Raw genomic sequence first — 21,482 nt, 5'->3', positions numbered from 1 at the left:
CTGTGTGTTCCTGTGCTTGATATTATTGGATTTCCTGTTATCGATCCGGCTTGCCTTTGACCTGTCTTGTCTCCATTCCGGGCTTTGACCCTTGGCTTGTTCCAGTGACCCTGCTTCTGCCTGCTGCTCCGTGCTTGACCCCTAGCTTGCTCTTCTGACTCTGCTACTGCCTGATTACCAGTGTTTAACCCTGGCTGACTCCTGACCCTGCTTGCTGCTTATTCCTGGCTGACCTTCCACACATGACTTCTGGCCTGGCTCCTGACTTTGCTCCTGGCTCTCCCTGCTGCCAAGTTTACCCGGTACTCCTGAGGAACTCCTGCCCAGCAGTGCATCCTGCTTGTCAGCCGCAATCCAGTGGTCATCTCTGCATCAGCTCAGCCTGTCACAGCTGGCAACCCCTGCTTCTCTGAGCATAGCACTCCATCATGTTACCACCTTAAGGGGAGCTCTGCACTTAGCCACAAGGGAAGCTCTCAGCACTTCTGCCTCCGACCAGGTATGTGACAATGCCGCCCTCTGAGTTCACAGGAACCACAACTACAGAGGAGGCATTGGGTATTATATACACACTGTCAGTGCATTATGAAATCAACATTGGGCATATATACATCTGCCAGAATATTAATTTTTGGTGGAAACCCATTTGAGGAACCCTGTGTTATGGAATGCAGAATGATGCAGGGAAGCATACTGTTATTTACTGCACTGTTCCCTACAGGTCCTCCTCTTCTGTCTGTCCCAAGCTCTTATATGTGATATCACCTGGGATGGACGAGAGGAGAGCTAGTGAGGATCAAGGGGAAAAGGCATGTTACAACAACAGCTTCCCTGTGCTGCTCTGCATTTGTTTGTTAGTTGTTAGATCTACACCTCAGTGATCAGATCCAATGTTCCATGAAATTTTTTTACAGGGGTTTCCCGAGATCTTAAACTTTTTGCCAAGGGTTCCTCCAAGTAAAAAGATTAAGAAACACTGCTATAGAGGGATATGCAGTTCACAACCACTTTAAACAAACATGCTGATTGGTTCCTGATCATTAGTTGGGATTGTAACTGTCAGTAAAATTGCAGTTGATCTGCTAGAAGCATGCTGTCTAATGTGGACACAGGACCCATGCCTGGGACAGTTTATCTACAGATAGCGAACCTCTAGTGGTTTGTGTTCAGCATTCTACAGGTAAACAATTTGTTCTGCTGTAATACCCTATGAACAATACAGCACACAAGACTGTGAATGCCAACAGGTCTGTTAGGATTATTGGGGAGATGAAATAAAAGAAAAATAGAAATATGTCATGTTATGTTTTATATAGAGATTTTGAGCAGTGGCATCCATTTTTGTTAAAAGGTTACTGAAAGTTCAGATCTCCTTCTAAGCAATATGTCTATTCAGGAGATTTTAAAAAGTTTCAACAAGCATGCTGGTGTTGACCTAAAGTAATAAATAAATAGTCTATTGACTTTCTTTAGATAAAGTCTAGCTGATGCTGTACCAAGATAATCTTATCTGTGTGGGTGACCATAAACAATAGTTTAGTATTTTCTGTGTTTAGACCCATTTTAAAATAAGATTTACAGATACATTATAATCCTATGTAAGAGAATATTAACAAGAAGTGTGTATATATATATATATATATATATATATATATATATATATATGAATAACATACATAGATATTTAGGAACACTTTCTATACTCATTTTTGTTTCATGTGCTTGCTAAATTCTAGTTTTGATGACTCATCACTTCATGTCAAGAAAGACTTCAGTAAACCTTTGTAAGTGGTAAAGTGGTCATAAAACTTTTCTGGCCTTGCCAAATAGTCTAGAAGGTCTGGGATTATAAGCTTTTTATCAACATGAGGTTTGAAGTTTATTTATAGGTAAATAATACTGTTATATTGCTATATACTGAATCTAAGAGCAATACAATACTGCCCCCTTTGGGGACTGATACTAAGTGAAGTCTTTTGTTAAAAAGTAATTTCCAATATATATACAGTAAACCCCCGCTCCATCGCGGTTCAGTTTTTGTGGTCCCGGTATATTGTGTTTTTTTTGTATATTAATAATATATCCTTATTAAAATGGTGTTACCAGATTCAATCCTTACCTAGATACATGATGGAGATATTAGATGGACATGTATATATTAGATGAGAGTATGGATAGATTTTTATGTTGTTTTTATGATATTCTTAAATGGAGAAATCATCATATAATTCTAATAGCCAATATACTGGATGACTAGAGGTGTTGCCCAATGACCTCACCAGTTAATGGATAAGTAATCCCAACCAATGGGGATAAAGTTCCTCCTTCTGGGTTCAGCTTATGGTAATTTTACTGGCCTTTTGTTTAACACAATATAAAAAGGGAACCCCAGATGTGAGAGAGACACACATTACGACAACATTCACTACACTTACAACACACACGCTACTCACATCCATACATATACTCATCTATACATACTCCATTTTGCTCCATCATTTATCTGAAACTTTGAAGGATGCCAAACGACACTCCTCCCTAACTGGCCACCATTTTGGGAAGGCAGCCCTTTTAAGGACTCTGGTAACGTCCATTTTAAGCTAGCAGCCATCTTAAGTGTGGTAAATATACCTTGCTGTTTATTTGATTCTTATTTGATATTGTTTATTTCCTTTCTTATATGTTTGATATTTCATGTTAAAGCGGAGTTCCACCCTCAGAATAATTTTTTTAACAAAAATAGCACATTAATATTAATACATCTCGCTTCACAAAACCGCTATTTGCATATTTATGAGTTGAACAGTGTATTTGTTTAGTGAAAATCTTACTTTTAAACCTGCTGCCTGTGCATTGTCATCTTTACTAAGGGCGTCTGAAACAGCAGTGTAAGACTTCCTGACCTTCTTCCTGATTGCTGTTCATTCTGGCTACCCAGAATGCAGCAGGAAATCCCGCACATGGGCAGTACTATGCTTTAGGCATAGTACAGGTTGCTATAGAAACGTTGGCTCAGGAGGAAGTTGCCACCCTCTATATCCCTTCCCCGCCTCCAGGAAGACACATGAGAGAGAGAGAGAGAGAGAGAGACAGAGAGAAACATACTGCCAACTAGTACCTAGAAAACTCTTGTCTGGCTGATGGGGAACTTTACCCTCCAGCTGTTGCAGAACTACAAGTCCCATTATGCCTCTGCCTGTAGGAGTCATGCTTGTAACTGTCAGCCTTGCAATGCCTCATGGGACTTATAGTTCTGCAACAGCTGGAGGGCCGCCAGTTTGACGAAAATGGCACGCTGTTATGGGATCAGCACTTTGCACGGATGGACCGATGGATGCATGGCACGCTGTTATGGGGTCAGCACTTTGCACGGATGGACCGATGGATGCATGGCACGCTGTTATGGGGTCAGCACTTTGCACGGATGGACCGATGGATGCATGGCACGCTGTTATGGGGTCAGCACTTTGCATGCATGGACGGATGGATGCATGGCACGCTGTTATGGGGTCAGCACTTTGCATGCATGGATGGATGGACGGATGGATGCATGGCACGCTGTTATGGGTCAGCACTTTGCATGCATGGACGGATGGATGCATGGCACGCTGTTATGGGGTCAGCACTTTGCATGCATGGATGGATGGACGGATGGATGCATGGCACGCTGTTATGGGTCAGCACTTTGCATGCATGGACGGATGGATGCATGGCACGCTGTTATGGGGTCAGCACTGGGTCCCCCAGCACAACCCCCCAAATCACCCTCCTAGTACCCCCCCCCCCCAATTCCCCTGCTAGAAGAAATCTTATCCTGTCACCTCTCAAATTCCCCATCCCAGCACCCCCCCCCCCCATGTCGGATTGTCCTGGGGGGGGGGAATAAGAGAATTTGTACTAGCAGGGTGGGGAGAAGATGATTACTTCATGGTGGGATTCGTGACAGGATAAGATTTGTGCCCCCGAGTGCAGTTCTCCCTTTCTTCAAGCATCGCAGGCAGACCTCAGATACAGCGCGGCACATCCCTCTGTCATTCTCCTCTTCATATGTCAGAGCGGAGGAGGAGCAGAGGAGGAACCTAAGAGAGAAGCCGATTACTGAACTTTTGGCTTTGCACAGACAGCTGCCGAGGGAGAGATAGGGCTGCAGAAGGGGAGAAGATTGCAGCTCAGGAATGACACTGGATGTCAGATCTTTGGGACTATACAGAGTTTGTTATCCCCTCTCCTCCCAGCAAACAATGTGGAAAGGGGGCGGGTAACAAACTCTGTATAGTCCCGATCTGACATCCAGTGTCATTCCTGAGCCGCAATCTTCTCCCCTTCTGCTTCTGCAGCCGTATCTCTCCCTCGGCAGCTGTCTGTGCAAAGCTTTAGGAATCGGCTTCTCCTCCACTGCTCCTCCTCCGCTCTGACATAAGGTAAGGAGAAGCCGAAGGACGCCGCTACAGTGATAGGAGTGTGAAGCCTGGCAAGAAGAGAGAGAGGGAGCACATCCCGCTCTCTCCTGTCAGTGTAATCAGTGTCACAGAAACACTCCTTACAGTGCCCCCTCCACCTCCCATGCTGCAAACACCGCCGGGATAAGCTGAGCCGAGTTCAGGTCGGGTCACTGGTCTCTGACACCCCGTGAGATGTGGGGCTGTGCCGCTGCGGTACTATAATAAATAAAAAAGAGTGGGGCTGCTGTGAGTGAAGGCAGACTAGGAACAGCATCAACCCACTGCCATGACAACGGCCCTCGAGGCGTCATTTCCTGTTTTAAAAAACGCGAGATGAGGAGAGGCAGATTGCCTTCTGGGAGTTATTACACACAGCTCCCATGAAGCAATGCGAATCAGGAAATGACGACATCGGCCGCGGCCGAGGAGGGGGGGAGGAAGCAAGAAGAAGGAGGAAGTGAACTTTATAATGAAGTAAAAATAAGGTAGGAAACTAAAAAAAAAAAAAAAAAAATGCCCAATTGATCTTGAGAATGCACAGCCCGAACTAAAACTGCAAAGTTGTGAAACAGGGTGGAACTCCACTTTAAAGGGTAACGAGATTACAGTCCCAGCCGAGTGAACCATAGTAGATTTTTCTTTAAAACTGATTTTTTTGTTTTTATATGTTTTTATTAATATCAGATTTAGCGCAATATTAGCGATTAGTCTCCCGTTTTGCATAGCCTATTCTCACTTCAACTGCAGCGGAGTGACTGTTGGCTGCACAATTCGCAGACAATTGTGGTCTGATTATATAGAACACTTATATATGGTTTATACGATACCTGGGAAAAACGTAATCTTGCTTTATTTTTACTTTCATCATTGAGCTACATATCACATTGCACTTATCGTTTTAAGTTTGTATTTTATGTCAGAGTTATCTATTTGTGTCACCTCAAGTCTAATCATTTATTGTGAATACATGTCTTGTGGATAAATATTCTTATATATTCCCTACTGTAGACTGTAAGATTGGTATATGCGTTTAAAAAGAAATTAATCGATTAAAAAGAATTTGTTACATATTGATTTGTGGAAATAAGTTGAGATTCTCCTACCTTACAGATCTTTGCTTATTTACATAAATGGAGACACTGTTATATTCAGAGCAGTATAAATATTCTGACAGGTCCATTTTTAAATACAACTCCTGTATCATGGAAGTAAATGTTGGTTTTCCATCTTCACTGTGTTCTGTTAAACTCCACATCTGACCATATGCATAAAAGTCATTATTTATTTTTTCCGTAAAATCTAGAAGTTCACTAGTTACAGAATAATGGTAAGGTTTTTCTTTTGTTTTTGGAAACCAACCACTAAAAGGCATACACAACACCGTCACGCTAAAAAGTTACAACACAGCTGAAAAGAAAGCTTTACAAAAAGAAAAATTGTTACATTCCACATTGTCTGCCATATAGAAAGATTTAATGCTGGACTTCTTAAGAGATACAGAAAAAATTCCTTTGCAAAACAAATACATCTCATAGCAGATGGCACACCCAGCTGCTGGGGGGACTATAAGTCCCAGCATATCATTTTTGGGGTAACTTGACTTTTAGACTTGTATTTCCCTCAACAGCTGGGGGAGCCTTAGCCTGACCCAATCAGATATCAGGATTCAGCAGCTCACTGTTGTCCAGAACTACTGAAACCTGAAGTCAATTGGCGGCTGTTGGTTCACATACTGATATAGTGTTCATTACCATCAAAGGAGAAGCCAGTCATTTTGCAATTAAATGGCCATCACATAGTCAATGAGGCTATTAGAACACAACAAAATGACTGCTTTCATTTTGTACAAAAATCCCAACATCCTATTTCCCTAGAAATGTGATATGTCATTAATTTTGTAAATCATTTTCATTGTTATCAGTTGTGGCCCCGTTGAAAAACTCTAAACCAAGGCGCTGTAGACACAGCATGTCTACAGGAAATGTTCTTCTAAGGAAGGCATCTAAATGGGTGTGTACTATCAACCAGAGCTATCAGCTTATCTTCTCATAGACCTTACCTAGATTATGAAAACAGGAGTGAAAACAGAGCTGAATCCGAATTTTATTTACCAAATTTATTAAACCTGAAAGCTGATTGGTTGCTCTAGGTGGCGGCTTTATTTTGGTTCTAGTTTTCAGAAATGCTGATAAAATTCACTTACAGCAACAACGTAAAAAAGTTTGTCTTTGTTGCTTCATGTTTATGTGTACACATAAGAGGACCACATGGGTGTTAATTACAATTTACAAATTAACTCTTCTGTGTTCCAATATCAAATTTTAGGAAAGACGATGTTGGGCTTTTAAGTGGACCTATACACAAGTGCCAACCCCCAACTTTCCTGACAATCCTGCTCCTTTAAAAGCCAGTGGGCATTCAGAGGCTGTGAAATGACCCACCAGCAGAAACCAATGCTCTTGGTGGATAGTCATGTGACCACTGCCAAGCTATTCATCATGTAATTATTAGGGTGAGTGAAAGTGAGGTAATTATTAGGGTGAGTGAAAGTGAGAATTTTTATTTCTCAAAACTTTTAGTGAAAAACACGGGATTTTGGCAAAATTTCCAAATTTCTGCAAAATGTACTGGAGCCATTGACCAAGCAAAATTGAAGCGTATGTACAAGACTTTTTTTTTTTTTTTTTTAATTGTGGATAGACTAAGGAAGGGTTAAAACACATATTTGGTGATTTTACTGATTGTGTCCCACTGGGGATGATCCTTCCTCTCATAGAAAAGCAACAGGAAATAAGAGGAAATGTTCCCATAGTGTGAGGAAATTACATCTTAAAGAGGTTGTAAACCGATAATTTTTTTTTTCTTTTCTTTACATCCTGAAAGATAAAGACATAATGAGCTAGTATGCATCGCATACTAGCTCATTATCAAATACTTACCTTAGAACGAGCCCTCGCCGCGCCGCTCTCTTACCTCTATGACGGGCGACATGTACAGTCGCCCGTCTTCCGGGATCGCGGCATCCGGCCATCTGATTGGCCGGAGCCGCGGTGACGTCACTCCCGCGCACGCGCGCGGGAGCCAACGGTCACGGCACAGGGCTCTGAAGGAACGGCACGATCTGCCGTTCCTTCAGAGTGCATGCGCCAGTGACGTCACTGGCTGCATCAAATGTAAATATCTCCTAAACGGTACATGTTTAGGAGATATTTACAGTACCTATAGGTAAGCCTTAACATAGGCTTACCTATAGGTACAACTTCCTGAGGAGGGTTTACTTCCTCTTTAAGCTGGTTATACATTAGCAAATTTTCATACAAAAGTTTTTATATAATTGTACACTTATTCTTTGTATATTCATTGACTGGACAAATGTTGTTCAACAGTGCTTCAAATTTGTATTTGCTTTTAACATTGAATTTTGGAATGAATGTAATTTCCAGAACAAAAACCACATACGCTGTTAGAATATCATTAGTTTGAGAAGAATTCTGAGCTCCCTCAAGTTTTCTCATTAATGTGGTTGAAATGCTAATTTGACCAGAATAATGATTAAAAAATCAAATTAAATTTTCTTAAAAAAAAGAATTTTAATTCTACTAAAATATAGCCAGCTTTAGACAGATGTACCCCAAATATTTGTACCCATTGAATGATAGACCCTTACTCTCACTGGCTGTGGTGACAACTCTAAAATTTTAGATTTCCCACTACTTTCTGTCTTGATGATAAAGGACTCCACATAAAAAATAGAGGAGTGAATCTCCATAATGGGGACACAAACAGCCATAAAAACCAAATATAGACTCAGACCCTTCCTCACTCTTTACAAAACTCTAAAAAACACTTCAAGGTGGATTATGTTGGTTTTGAAGGGTGTCAATAGTTTTAAACAGGTCCTGAGGATTACAGAACTCCTTTCAACTATCCTGGACCTGTTCCACCACAAATATGGCCCCCTATGCTATTTCACAGGAAAACAAACACAAAAAGGTAAACTAAAAAGTGTAAAGTCACAGAAATAAATAATGTTAATGCCTTCCTGCCACCGCTTCCCAGCCCTTTAAGAGTCTCAAAGTGCCAGGTGGCGGAGGCAGACATTTGGTTCATGTGACCACTGTGATTGGCTGTTACAGGGGTCACATGATTGGAAAACTCCCAATTGCAAGTATGCATCGGGAATTTTCCAGTACCCAATGGTTACTGTGCTGGGAGTTCGCTCTCAGCATGATAACTTGTTTACACAAGGCTGCATATATGCGGCCGCACAGTGTTAAAGCCCACCCGCCGAGAGGCCGCATATATACATATGGCCAGCGGGAAGTGGATAAAATACATAACATAAAGATAAAAAAACAGAAATATGAAAAGCACGAATGAATTAAACTAAACTATTCTAAATATACCTTTCAAAAACACCCTCTAAATAATTGAGAGTTTCTGCTTCAATAAAATCTAGCAGACGGCAAAATCACTCCACAATCCCCTGGATTAATTGCATAACAGGGAATAATTTTTCATGCAGAACTGCTGAACATAACTCCCCTGGGAACCAAGGTGTTAGACCATGTGATGGGCTACCGTAGGGAGCCGAGTGCAGGAACTTTGCAGGAAGGAGAATAACCTCTTGAACAATTTTTATATAGATAAAAGTAAGATTGTCAGGCTAGGCAGAGTTGAAGTTTGGGTACAGGTCTGAGTTAAATAAGTCCCACAGTGCTCATCTCAGGCTTTATTAGAATCAATGCATCAGAAAGGCACAGCATAGGTTGAAGTATGGATGTCCATCACTGGCTCCCCGCTTGTCGCGGTCACCCCTGGAGGACCAAAACTGGACATCCTTCATTGTATATAACGACAGATACAAAAAAATTAATCAGTGAGTCAACAATGTGTCATTCTGCATCTAATGGAGGGTATGATACTGACAGTCATTCTTGTGGTTTCATCTCTTGCTCTGTTCTACATGGATGCCAAAAATCCCCATAAAGTCTACAAAACTATTGTAAGTTCCATGTAAGATCATACATTCCCGTGATACTCTGGAAAGAGATTAAAATCTTGCAGAACTATACTTGCATTTTCTCTATTTAGAATTTACTGTTTTTTTCCTGCAAAATATATATGGCAAGAGCATTCAAGATTTGATGCCATTCTCTTCACTTACATAAGAAAACTCTATTATATCTACATTTCAAAATCTACATAATCATTCTGTGTTTTGTATATTCTCCTACAGCACAGGCAGGCAAACCTATAGATCTCTAGCTTATCTTGGGCTTATAAAAAAAGGTCAAGGGCAATAGTTAACCAGTCAGATTTTATATTTCATTAATCAGGCGAGGGTAAAATAAAATCTGATTGTTTGCTGTTGGTTTACAGTGCTTTGTACATCATGATTGTGCTCCGTGAGCTGCATGTGTTCCTGTAGCAGTGCGGTTATATGGTCACAACCAGATGCATGTTCATAGCGTGCCCCTGCTGTGGCTTATGCAGATCAAGAGCCTACTGAACACCCCTAACTCAATGGGAGGCCATCAGAAGTTCACTAAATACAGAAATAATGGGCCCTGTGCTGGCTACTGTGGACTGACAGTAGCTGACCTGGTCACATGTACTCTTGCAGGCCTGAAACCCTTTGGTGCTAAACATTGGCAGGCAGTGATAGAAGTTGACCTCTACCCTCTTCTCAGGTCTGGTTCTCAACCATCAGAAATTGGCACTAGGTGGTACTGTGCAGTGTTCCATCAGGAGTGGAACTACAAATTTGAACACGCTTTGTCCTGTTGTGAGATTAATTTTGGAACATTAACCCCTTTACAGCTAAGGGTAAAACAAATCTAAATACCTAAGCACAAATTTGCAACTTTGACGCGTGTTAGTAAAACTGTACATATTGTCAAAACTACTTAGTGTATCCAGGGGGATTATACGTTGTTTTTTTCAGGACAAATTGGGTATTTTTTTTGTGGTTATTGTTATGATATCTTCTGATTTTTTTTTTTTACTATTAAAGGAAAACTGGCGCAAAATAGGAAAAAAAAAAATCCTTTTTTTTTTTAGTTTAGCTGTATATTTCTTGCTATTGTCATAATTTAACACCAAAGAAAACCCCAAATTAAATTCTCCTGCTTCTGATGATTGCAAAGATACCACATATGTGTATGTTAGAGCACCGTCCCTGCCCCTGTACTGGAAGAGCGCTGTGCCCACATATATGCGGCCCCACGGAAAAAAACCCACTTCCGTGAGGCCGCATATATGTGTGCGGTCAGAGCCAAGGGGTTAATAATAGAATCTGCTACTGAGGGCAGCACCCCTTCTGCTTAATATACACAGCTATTTTTTAGCTCTAAAGGCCACGAAAACATGAGAAAGGACAGATGGATTCATGTTTCTTGAACAATAAGGAGTCTTCTGACTCCTGTAATCATCCCCTGCAATCAATTCCCTCTACAGTTCTTATGTTTAAAATAGTTAAAATATGAAAACCACAATTAGTACATTAGAGGCTTGGTGTGACCCACTCTTACCTGCTGGTCTGGGCACAGGCCCATAAATGTCTTCTTTTATATACAACTGATGCCCATTGTAGTTACATAGTTTGTAAGGTTCAATAAAGACACCAGTCCATCCAGTTCAACCTGTGTAAGTGTTTATGTCACTACCATTTTTGATTTGATGCAACTCCCCGCTGACACCACCAACTGTGAAAAAGAGTTCCACATCCTTACCGCTTTGGCAGTAAAGAACCCTTACCGCTTTGGCAGTAAAGTCGTGTCTCCCACATGCATGCGTGGGAGTGATGCCATCGCAGCTCGGCCAGTCAAATGGTGGCTGCCCGCGAACCCGGAAGGAAGACCAGGATACTAACTAGACCTGGTTAATGTCTGATGCCCTGATCTATTGGATTCAAGTTAAATCAGTTCCATCTGGGCTTACAGGCTCCTGCTTGCTCTACCGGAAGTCTTCTAACAGACCTCAGGTATATTTATTATTTTGCCCCAGGCCCTTTGTCTGACCTGCATTTGATACTGGCCGGTCAGTGGTTTCCCACAAACATGATATGATGATATGGTCAGTAACAGTTGGATGAGGAAATGATCATATGTCTATGTGTCTCCTGCCCTGGTCTTGGAAGGACGAAATCAGCCACCCAAAGTGGATTTTGTTTGAGATGACCACTACAATAAGGTTCTAGGGACTAAATGGGTATCACATAAACATGTTCAGCCAAAGCAATTGTGCATGTTTCACATTTCTCAGTTGAATGATTATACTCTATTAGTATTTACTTACTGCTATCTCAGATCTCTAAGTAGACAGAGCTATCCAAATTGGCAGAAGATCCATAAAGTATACTAATATATGGTGACATACTGCCTTTTTGTTTAAAAATATTGAGTGCTGCTTGCTGATCACTTTATAGGGAATGCATTGAGTAATGGCCGCATAACCGCATTTATTATCATGAAGTGTAGCAGGAACTAGCCGTCCTATCATGGAGAAACAGCTAGACCATGGGTCTCCAACATCAGTTAGCTTGTGAGCCAATAGACAAGTGACAGAGAGCCACACAAATAAGAAGTTCTAGCATTTTAAAGGGTCATTCCATCCAAATATTGTCCATACCTCTGTGAAACTCTAGACTTGAGTTCTCCGCTTCACCCACATGCTTCAGGCACTATGAAGGAAGGTGGCTTTCCCTGCTGGTTTCTTGGTTGTATACAACAAAGCATGCAGCAAGGTAGGAGGGATGCCAAAATGGAAGTGCATTTAGCAGTTAATGGTACAGATAGCAGGTATTGTGCACAGCCTTCAAATGCTAAAGAAGCTCCAAGCAGTGCACAGCAATGCAAAGACAAAAACACACACCTGCTTTAGCTTTTAAGTACTACAAGCTTTTCAGGCATGTCTGAACTAAAGCAATACAAAGGGATCTCATGTCTGACCAAAGCACTCTAGAGCTGGAGCAGTACATGCTTCTGTGCAATATTGTGTTGTCTTGTATTCAGCTGCTTTAACATTTAGGGTTCATTCACACCTGGGAATGCACCCTGTCTCTAATTAAATGCGAGAACCCCAGCATGAGATCCTGCAATTAGCAGAAAAAGGCAGCCCCATTGAACGCAATGGAAGGCTATCGGCTATTGCAGCTAATCGTGCGCACTTGCATGTAATCTCTCATGCAGTGATTGTATGTGAGTGATCAGTTCTGGATGCAGACGTGGGTGCAATTAGCTGGCAGCCTCCTTTAGGTTGCAAATGGGCTGCCTCTAGCAGCTAATTGCAGGAACCCACATGTGAATGTACCCTAAAGTCCATTTACATACTCTCAAAACAAATAATAAAGGGAAACTCCATTTTTCGGTGAGTGTGACCTTTCTTACTACTATACTGAGCGTGATCATACTGTACATAGCATTTAGTTTTAGAAAGTGCTTGTTTTCATTTAAAAAAAAAAAAAGACATGTAAGAATCTACATTAAACTTTGCTAAAATCCTTGAAGAATTGATAGATATTTCATTTGTGGGGCTCTGCATTTTTTTTCAACAAAAGTGGAGTTTATATAATTGAGGCATTCTCTTCTTTCAAGCATACTGAACACATACAATACTAAGCCCCCACCATCATAGGTAAGTGAAAACTACATGTGGCTTCCAAACAACTTGTTAGGGACCGCTGTCCTGTGCTAGGTCTATAGGTTGCCTGAGCCTTCTCTACATTACTGGTGCTCTGTCTCTTTAATTGCATTATACTTCTCTAGGCCAATCAGGTGTAAAACTTACAGTGTGCTCACGTTTCATTAAGCATTTGACAAAATAATGTACTATACTTATATTTCTTTTTACAGTTTAAAATGTACATATGTACAAAATATGTGTGTACCTCTTTAAAGGATCTAATTTAGGCAAAATAATAGATTTTGAAATTTGGCTTTTTAGAAAATAAAATATGGTTCCATGCTTCGTTACAATACAATGTATCTATTCGCAAGTGGTGATTTATGTGCATGCATCCAACACAACTGACCTCAGTGGCCTTGTGCATGGAAAACAACATGGCCTCCTGGACCTCCTGCTATACAACAGCTGCTTAATGTCATAAATTTAGACTTCCAGTCTACAGAGTAAGTGATTTTATACCTGACGTTAAAAATTCGGTCATGCATAAGACTTCTCTCTTTGCAGAGTCCGTTGAGGTTGATTTTTACAAACTTAAAATTTTGGGGCTTCCTTTAGTCCTCGGGAAGGGGTGTAAATGTAAATAAGTGTCAGGAGCCTCTTTGTAAAGGCGGAGGTCTCTGTAAACAGCAATGATTCCTGGTCCTTTATTACTGGATGATGGGTGAACATTGACTCTCAGTCCAGCAATCTGAAGCCGATTTCCCATGATGAAGATTGATGCTTTACCTAGATTGAGGTTTCCCAGAGCTGTCAAATAAAAAAAGTGAGGTCACAGTTTATTCAAATGCGATATAAATATGTTGAAAACAAAAAGAAAGAGAGTTAAAGACAAAGGCAAAGTGACAGATTCTTTTGCTAAACCAACCCCCCACCCATTGATACTCACTCCACCACCCATTAAAACCTCACTCCCCTGCTGCTCCATTTATCTGATGGAGGCCTTGGAAATACTTAGTACTTCTGGGTATGGCAGATGTAATGGTCAGGCCTGGGTGTCCAATCGCCAGTTTCAAACACTTGTCACTTTGGATTGGGGGGAGGTCATTAAGCCTGTGTAAGCTCAGACACAGATCATTAAACAGCTTATACAGAGATTAGGCCCAGGGCAATAGCAGATTGATGGAACAACAGTGGAGCATGGTAAAGGATGGGGGAGGGCTGGTAAAAGAATGTGTTTTTTTGCACTAGATGAGCAGAGACTGTTTAGGCATCTGGCCACCAAATCAGTTGAAGACAGAGCCACCAAAGAAGCTCTGGGTAGTATTTACCCCCCCCCCCCCCATTCAAAAGCACCTATTCACTGTGTAGAGATAGGTAGGTAGCCTTGTTGTAATACTATAAAAACTCACAGGTTTAATAATTTGCACCTGAAATCAAATCAATGGCCCCTATTCACAATGGTTTCAAGGGGTAAGGAAGAAGCATTCAGCCTGTCTCAGTGCAAAACAGGAGCATGGTTAGGGTATAATGGGGAATGCCTCCTGCTTCTCATTTGCCCCAGTAGAGTGCAGCGTCTACGTGACAGCAAAGGAGAGTCCCAGCACCCACCTAACCCACATCCAGTCCTTGGTCCAAGAGAGCCCTTATGCAGCTTCACAGGTTTGTCCGCCCCTACACCCATTGGTAAGAGTAAGGGCTGGTTAGTTACAGTCTTCAAAAGGACTGATTGTAGACTAATTCATGTCTACAATGGGACATCAATAGGTCTGCCTGCACTGGGAAGCACAGAACACCTGTGCATCCCTATGCAGGTAAACATGGCCCTGCACAGGCGTACACTGTAGTACACCCTGTGTGAATGATGCCTAACAAATATTTTAATATTCCCCCCTTTGGTTATTAAGTGAGCACACAAAACATATTTCTTTTATTTCTTTTGGGATTCATATTCTGTAACTGTAGGCCATAACAGAATAGCACAATCATAAAACAAAACATGGCAACAAGTAAACAAATGAAATAATCCCCGTTCAAAAGTCTGCATACCCTTAGTTCCTAATACTGTGTATTGCCCCCTTTAGCATCAATGACAGTGTGCAGTGTTTGTAACAGTTGCCTTAGAGCAGTGGTTCTCAACTCCGGTCCTCAGGACCCACTAACAGGCCAGGTTTGCAAGATAACTGAAATATATAATATAATTTGCTGCTCAGTGATTGCAGTACTCTAGTCTGCATCTCCCCAAGGTAATACTTAAAATCTGGCCTGTGAGTGGTTCCTGAGGACTGGAGTTGAGAACCACTGCCTTAGAGGCCATGAATTCTTGCAGGTGTTATAGCTGTACATTTGTCTTAGCAAAATGCCTCCAGGTCATTCAAAGTCTTTGGTCGTCTTGAATGAACCAGATATTTCAGATCTCCCCAGAGTGGCTTGATAATATTAGGGTCAGGAGACTGTGATGGCCACTCCTGAATCTTCACCTTTTCTTCTGCTGTAACCACTGGAGGGTCAAATTGGCCTTTATGCTTAGGGTCATTGTTGTGCTGGAAAGTCCAAGAGCATCCCATGTGCAGCTTTTGTGCAGAAGAATGCAAATTGTCTGCCAGTATTTTCTGATAACATGCTGCATTCAACTTGCCATCCATTTTCACAAGATTCCCCATGCCTTTAGAGATCACACACCCCGAAAACATGACGGGTACTCGGGTACTCTGATGACGGGTACTCGGGTACTCTGATGACGGGTACTCGGGTACTCTGATGACGGGTACTCGGGTACTCTGATGACGGGTACTCGGGTACTCTGATGACAGGTACTCGGGTACTCTGATGACAGGTACTTCGGTACTCTGATGACGGGTACTCGGGTACTCTGATGACAGGTACTCGGGTACTCTGATGACAGGTACTCGGGTACTCTGATGACGGGTACTCGGGTACTCTGATGACAGGTACTCGGGTACTCTGATGACGGGTACTCGGGTACTCTGACAGGTACTCGGGTACTCTGATGACAGGTACTCGGGTACTTTGAGTACCTGTCAATGGAGTACCCGTCATCAGAGTACCTGAGTACCTGTCACCTACCCATCAGAGTTCCCGAGTACCTTCCACCTGCTCATCAGAGTACCTGATGCCTGAAGTACCCGAGTACTTGCCACCTGCTCATCAGTACCCATCACTACTCATCAGTACTCATCAGTACCTATCACGTATCAGTACTGATCATCAGTACCCATCAGTACAGTATCACCTATCAGTATCAGTACTACTCATCAGTACTTATCACCTGCCTGTCACCTGCCCATCAGAGTACCCGAGTACCTGTCACCTGCCTATCGGAGTACTCGAGTACCTGCCACTTGCTTATCAGTACCAGAGTACCTGTCACCTGCCCAACAAAGTACCCGAGTACCTATCACCCTTCATACAGCCACCATGTCCAAGTCCAAAAAGGTTTATATACGTCCTCCGTTTAAACCTAAATACCGGTGTTATGGCAGCAGATAGCTGCCATAACCCTGGTATTTTTTTAAACGGTGGACAGTTGGCTTTCCGATAAGGGTGGTCCCAGCGGCGGATTCGGGATGGCGGAAGAGGCGCCCCCCCCCTCCCGCCACGTTCCGGTCCTTTTCCCCGCTTACCGGACCCGCCGGCAGCGGGGAAAACGGTCCGGTCCCAGATCCTCACAGACAGGATGTCGAGTGAGGGCAAGCTTGCCCTCACTTGACTCTATGGTCTTGGAGGACCGGAGCTACGGAAAATGTTGTTGCCTAGCAACCGGTTTAAAGGTCCTTTTTTTTTTTTTCATTTTATATAATAATTTTTTTTTTTTTTTCTATCTTTTAGTGTACTTGTGAGATCTGAGGACTTTTTGACCCCAGATCTCACAAAAAAGAGGTCCTGTCATGCCTATTTCTATTACGAGGAATGTTTACATTCCTTTTAATAGAAATAAAAATGATCAATTTTTTTTTTTTTTTAAACGGTGTAAAAATAAAAAATAATAAATAAAATAAATAGTAAAAAAAAAAAAAAAAAAAAAAATTAAAGTGCCCTGTCCCCGTGAGCTCGCGCGCAGAAGCGAACACATACAGAAACCCCGCCCACATATGTAAACGGTGTTCAAACCACACATGTGAGGTATCGCCGCGATTGTTAGAGCAAGGGGAATAATTTGAGCCCTAGACCTCCTCTGTAACTCAAAGATGGCAACCTGTAGAAATGTTTAAATTGTCGCCTATGGGGATTTTTAAGTACCAAAGTTTGTCGCCATTCCGTGAGCGTGCGCAATTTTGAAACATGACATGTTGGGTATCTATTTACTCGGCGTAACATTATCTTTCACATTATGGAAAAAAATTGGGCTAACTTTACTGGTTTCTTATTTTTAAATTAAAAAAAGTGAATTTTTTCCAAAAAAATTGCGTTTGGAAGACCGCTGCGCAAATACGGTGTGATAAAAAATATTGCAATAATCTCCATTTTATTCTCTAGGGTCTCTGCTAAAAAAAAATATATAATGTTTGGGGGTTCTAAGCAGTTTTCTAGCAAAACAACTGATTTTAGCTTGTAAACACCAAATGTCAAAAATAGGCCTAGGCAAGTGGCTAGGATGCATGATGGTGCGCCTTGGATGTTAGGCCCCTCTATATGGCTAGGCTGTGAAAAAGTCTCACACATGTGGTATTGCCATACTCAGGAGGAGTGGCAGAATGTATTTTGGGGTGTAATTTTTGCTGTGTACATGCTATGTGTTAGGAATATCCTATAAATTGACAACTTTGTGTAAAAAAAAAAAGTTTTCATTTTTTTCCCACATTTTCCAAAAACCTGTGGAAAAAAATGATATGTTCAAACGACCCATAATGCCTCATAGAATATACGTTGGAGTGTTTTCTTTCCAAAATGGGGTCATTTTGTGGACTTTTCCATTGTATTGGTGCTCTAGGGCCTTGAAAAGTGTGATAGGTAGTAAGAAAGTTTTATGTGTATTTATGCTCCTAGAACGCCTGAAGGTGCTTCTTGGACGTGGAGTCTCTTTTTGTGGCCAGGCTGTGTAAAAGTCTCACACATGTGGTATCGCCATACTCGGAAGGAGTAGCAGAATGTATTTTTGGGTGTAATTTTTGCTGTGTACATGCTATGTGTTAGAAATAGCTTATAAATTGACAACTTTGTGGGAAGAAAAAGAAAAAAATTTTTTTTTCTTAATTTTCCCAAGAATTGTGGGAAAAAATTACAACTTCAAAAAACCCACCATGCCTCTTACTAAATACCTTGGACTGTCTACTTTACAAAAAGGGGTCATTTGGGCGGTATTTGTACTGTCATGACATTTCAGGGCCTCAAGAATGGAGATAGGCCGTCAGTACATCTGGTGTGATCAATTTTCAGTAATTGGTACCATAGCTTCTAGACTCAATAACTTTCACACAGACTAAATAATATACACTAATTTGGGTTAATTTTACCAGAGACATGTAGCAGTATACATTTTGGCCCACATGTATGAAGAAAAATTAATTTTTTGCAAAATTTTATAATTGAAACTAAAAAAAGTGTTTTTTTTTCAAAATTTTTGCTCTTTTTTTGCATATATCACGAAAAAAAAAAAACCCAGTTGTGATCAAATACCACCAAAAGAAAGCTCTATTTGTGTGAAAAAAATGATAAAAATTTTGTTTGGTTACAGTGTAGCATGACTGAGCAATTGTCATTCAAAGTGTGAGAGTGCTGAAAGCTGAAAATTGGTCTGGGCAGGAAGGGTGTCTAACTGCTCTGTATGGAAGTGGTTAATAAGTGATTGAACAGCATATTCAAGGTTATCTTTTTCCATTTTTTTACAGTTCCATTACCTTTTTACACAGGTTTTTTTGACAGTTCTTTTCTGCTCCCCATGGCTCTTTATCTAGCCTGTTCAGTGTATCCACACAAGAGCTAAAAAAACTCACTGACTATTTATACACAGACACTAATCACAGTTTAAAAAGCCACAGATGTGGCAAAATAACCTTTAATTGCCATTTTACCTGTGTGTGTGTGTGTGTTACCTTGTGTAGCTGTACCAAGGCCAAACATTCCAGGGTATGTAAACTTTTGATTAGGGCCATTTGAGTGATTTCTGTTATTATGATGTATAAAGGAGCCAAAACAACAATGTAATAATGTTTGTAGCTTCATATGATCACTATCCTTAAATATGAGACAGTTTTTTGGCATGATCAGCCGTGTTTTCAATATCAAAGCCAGAATTTCATGATTTCTGCCAGGGTATGCAAACTTTTGAGCACAACTATATCTATTTAATTAATTTAAGAAATATCTTCTAGAAATCCAGTAAGCTAATAACTTCCTCTAGTGGAGGAAGTAGAGGCCTTCTGTATTCCTAATGCACTTTCTGTCCTAGGAAGACAGTGTTGCTTCTTCTCAAATATAGTATAACAAATGAGCATTGTCACTCTAAGACAGAAAGTGTGTTACTGGCTGGATCACTATAAAAAAATAAAGGGAAAAAAGCCTGAAAAAAATAAACGAATGCAGTCACCACATCACAAGGCTGGTATTCTGCACTATATTACATTTTATCTTTGGTTTAGATACACTTTGCCTGCATATCACAGGCATGTAAACTCCCAGGGTACCGCACATACTGCACAGAACATTCAATATTTTATTGTCAAGCAATACAGAGATACAGGAAACCTGTACTGGCAGAATCTGGAGACTGTCATTGCTGCCTTTGTATGAGGATGCTAGCTGTCTTAGTAATCCAAAGGCTTTGAGAGTTACTGACCCAGTACAGTAATGCAAATCAGGCTTTCTGACTTAGCTCTGACCTAACTTGTAGGATGCTTGATCCAGGTAAGTGATATGGACTATTTTGCAGCTAAAGTATTTCTTACCGCTGTTTTAGTATCGACAGGTAAGATTATATGATCTAAGATATTTCATAAATAAATGTCTAATACAGCCCTTTGTCAACTTCCCACAGTCCCTACCCGTGCGCTCTGTTTGCTGGGCTTTTTCTCCTCGTCAGGAAGTGGTGGCATGGGATACGGGTATTTCCGGCTTGAAGCAATGGAACCAGTAGATGATGACGGAGACTTGGCAGGAGACAACGTTCTGTAATAACAAACACACAAAAAAACATGACATAGTAGGTGGTAAAAAAATACAATCCTCCCAGGGTTGGTTATAAACGATGGTGGACAGGAACATGGCATGGTTGTCCGAACCATAGATGGTGCCATTTCCAACTTGGGCAGATGTCATCACATTACAATGGTCTTGAAACATTGTCTGTCGAGAACACTTGCTTTCCATGTTTTATGTCCAGCTGGAAATAACAGAACAGAAGCTATAAATGTGATGAATTGTTCTGGTCCAATCACCTTCTGGGAAGATTTACCCTTCCTTCCTGTTCTGGTGACAGTGGGACAGGAAATAAAATAAGTTTACTGGTTCCTCCAGGGCAACACACACATAAGCCATGAAGATGTACCAGAAAGGAAATAATAGGAGGTAATGAAACCATTTTAAAAGCTCTTGACAGGACTTCAGCATTAAATCCCAGCTGAAACAAATTCCTGTATGACCCTCACTATATAAAATGATGAACTGTAGGGGGCAATTTATTAACAGTGTAATCCTGAATTTCGTATCATTTCATCATGCATTTTTGTTTGCAGACAATGTGAAGCACATTCATTGTAGTTGTGAATATTTTTAAAGCATAAGTCCTCCTTTGTGCCTGCCGAATAATGTCCTTAGTCTGAAATGACAGAGAAGACATTAGTGAACTGACTGACAGCAGCCTGTAGGGTTCCACCTCCACCGACCAGATTCAAAGTTCATTCTCTTGAAAATACTTGGATGTGATTGGTGGCTGTGAGGAAATACACACAGTTCTTACCACTGATCTCAGACCCAAAGTTTAGCCTTATTTATCAATGTAAAACATGGAGTCTTTTTTCCGGGCCTGTGTCAAAAAGCTTTGGCCTTGTGTGGATGACATCAGTTTTACACCAGGTTGAGAACCTTCTGAGATAATTCAGAATTCCGGTAATCAATGCATTCGACCTCCTTATGGCCTGTATTTGAACTGTTTTAAGCCTAGTACATACAGGCCGAATGTCGGGCGGCAGTGGCCCGTTCAACAGAAACTGGCCGACATTCGGCCTGTGTGTATGGCAGATGGGCTGAACGAAAAAAGAAAAAAAGAAATTAGTAGATTGTACAAGGCTTTAATTGGGTTTTGCATTCCCACAGAATATTCTTGATGTGCCCCTATCCTGCACTGCAAGGGTTTATATGTTGGTTAGGTCTAGGGGTAGAGGATTACACTGTAATACCTTCCTTATTTCTCTTTCTGAAAGGCTTCTGATGCTCCAGAATGTCATCATAACTATTGGT

General features: G+C 41.2%; 1 protein-coding gene across 6 annotated transcripts in view; it reads right to left on the bottom strand.

Annotated features, from left to right (window-relative positions):
• Positions 1 to 13,266: 13,266 nt before the first annotated feature.
• The window catches only part of ADAM22 (ADAM metallopeptidase domain 22), a 491,004-nt gene continuing 482,788 nt past the window's right edge, over positions 13,267 to 21,482 (bottom strand). For all 6 annotated transcript variants that reach the window (XM_082259181.1, XM_082259183.1, XM_082259185.1 and 3 more), the window contains 2 exons: positions 20,069 to 20,192; positions 13,267 to 13,877 (listed from right to left, as the gene is read on the bottom strand). In XM_082259181.1, coding sequence (XP_082115307.1) covers positions 13,857 to 13,877; positions 20,069 to 20,192 — 145 coding nt within the window. In that variant the 3' untranslated portion in view covers positions 13,267 to 13,856. The remainder of the gene's footprint in view (positions 13,878 to 20,068; positions 20,193 to 21,482) is intronic.

This window comes from Pelophylax lessonae (assembly GCF_965119305.1).
Source record: "Pelophylax lessonae genome assembly, chromosome: 5".
In the NCBI taxonomy this organism is placed as follows: domain Eukaryota; kingdom Metazoa; phylum Chordata; class Amphibia; order Anura; family Ranidae; genus Pelophylax; species Pelophylax lessonae.
Note: the sequence above shows the minus strand (reverse complement) of the source record. Positions and strands in the feature narration are given on the sequence as shown.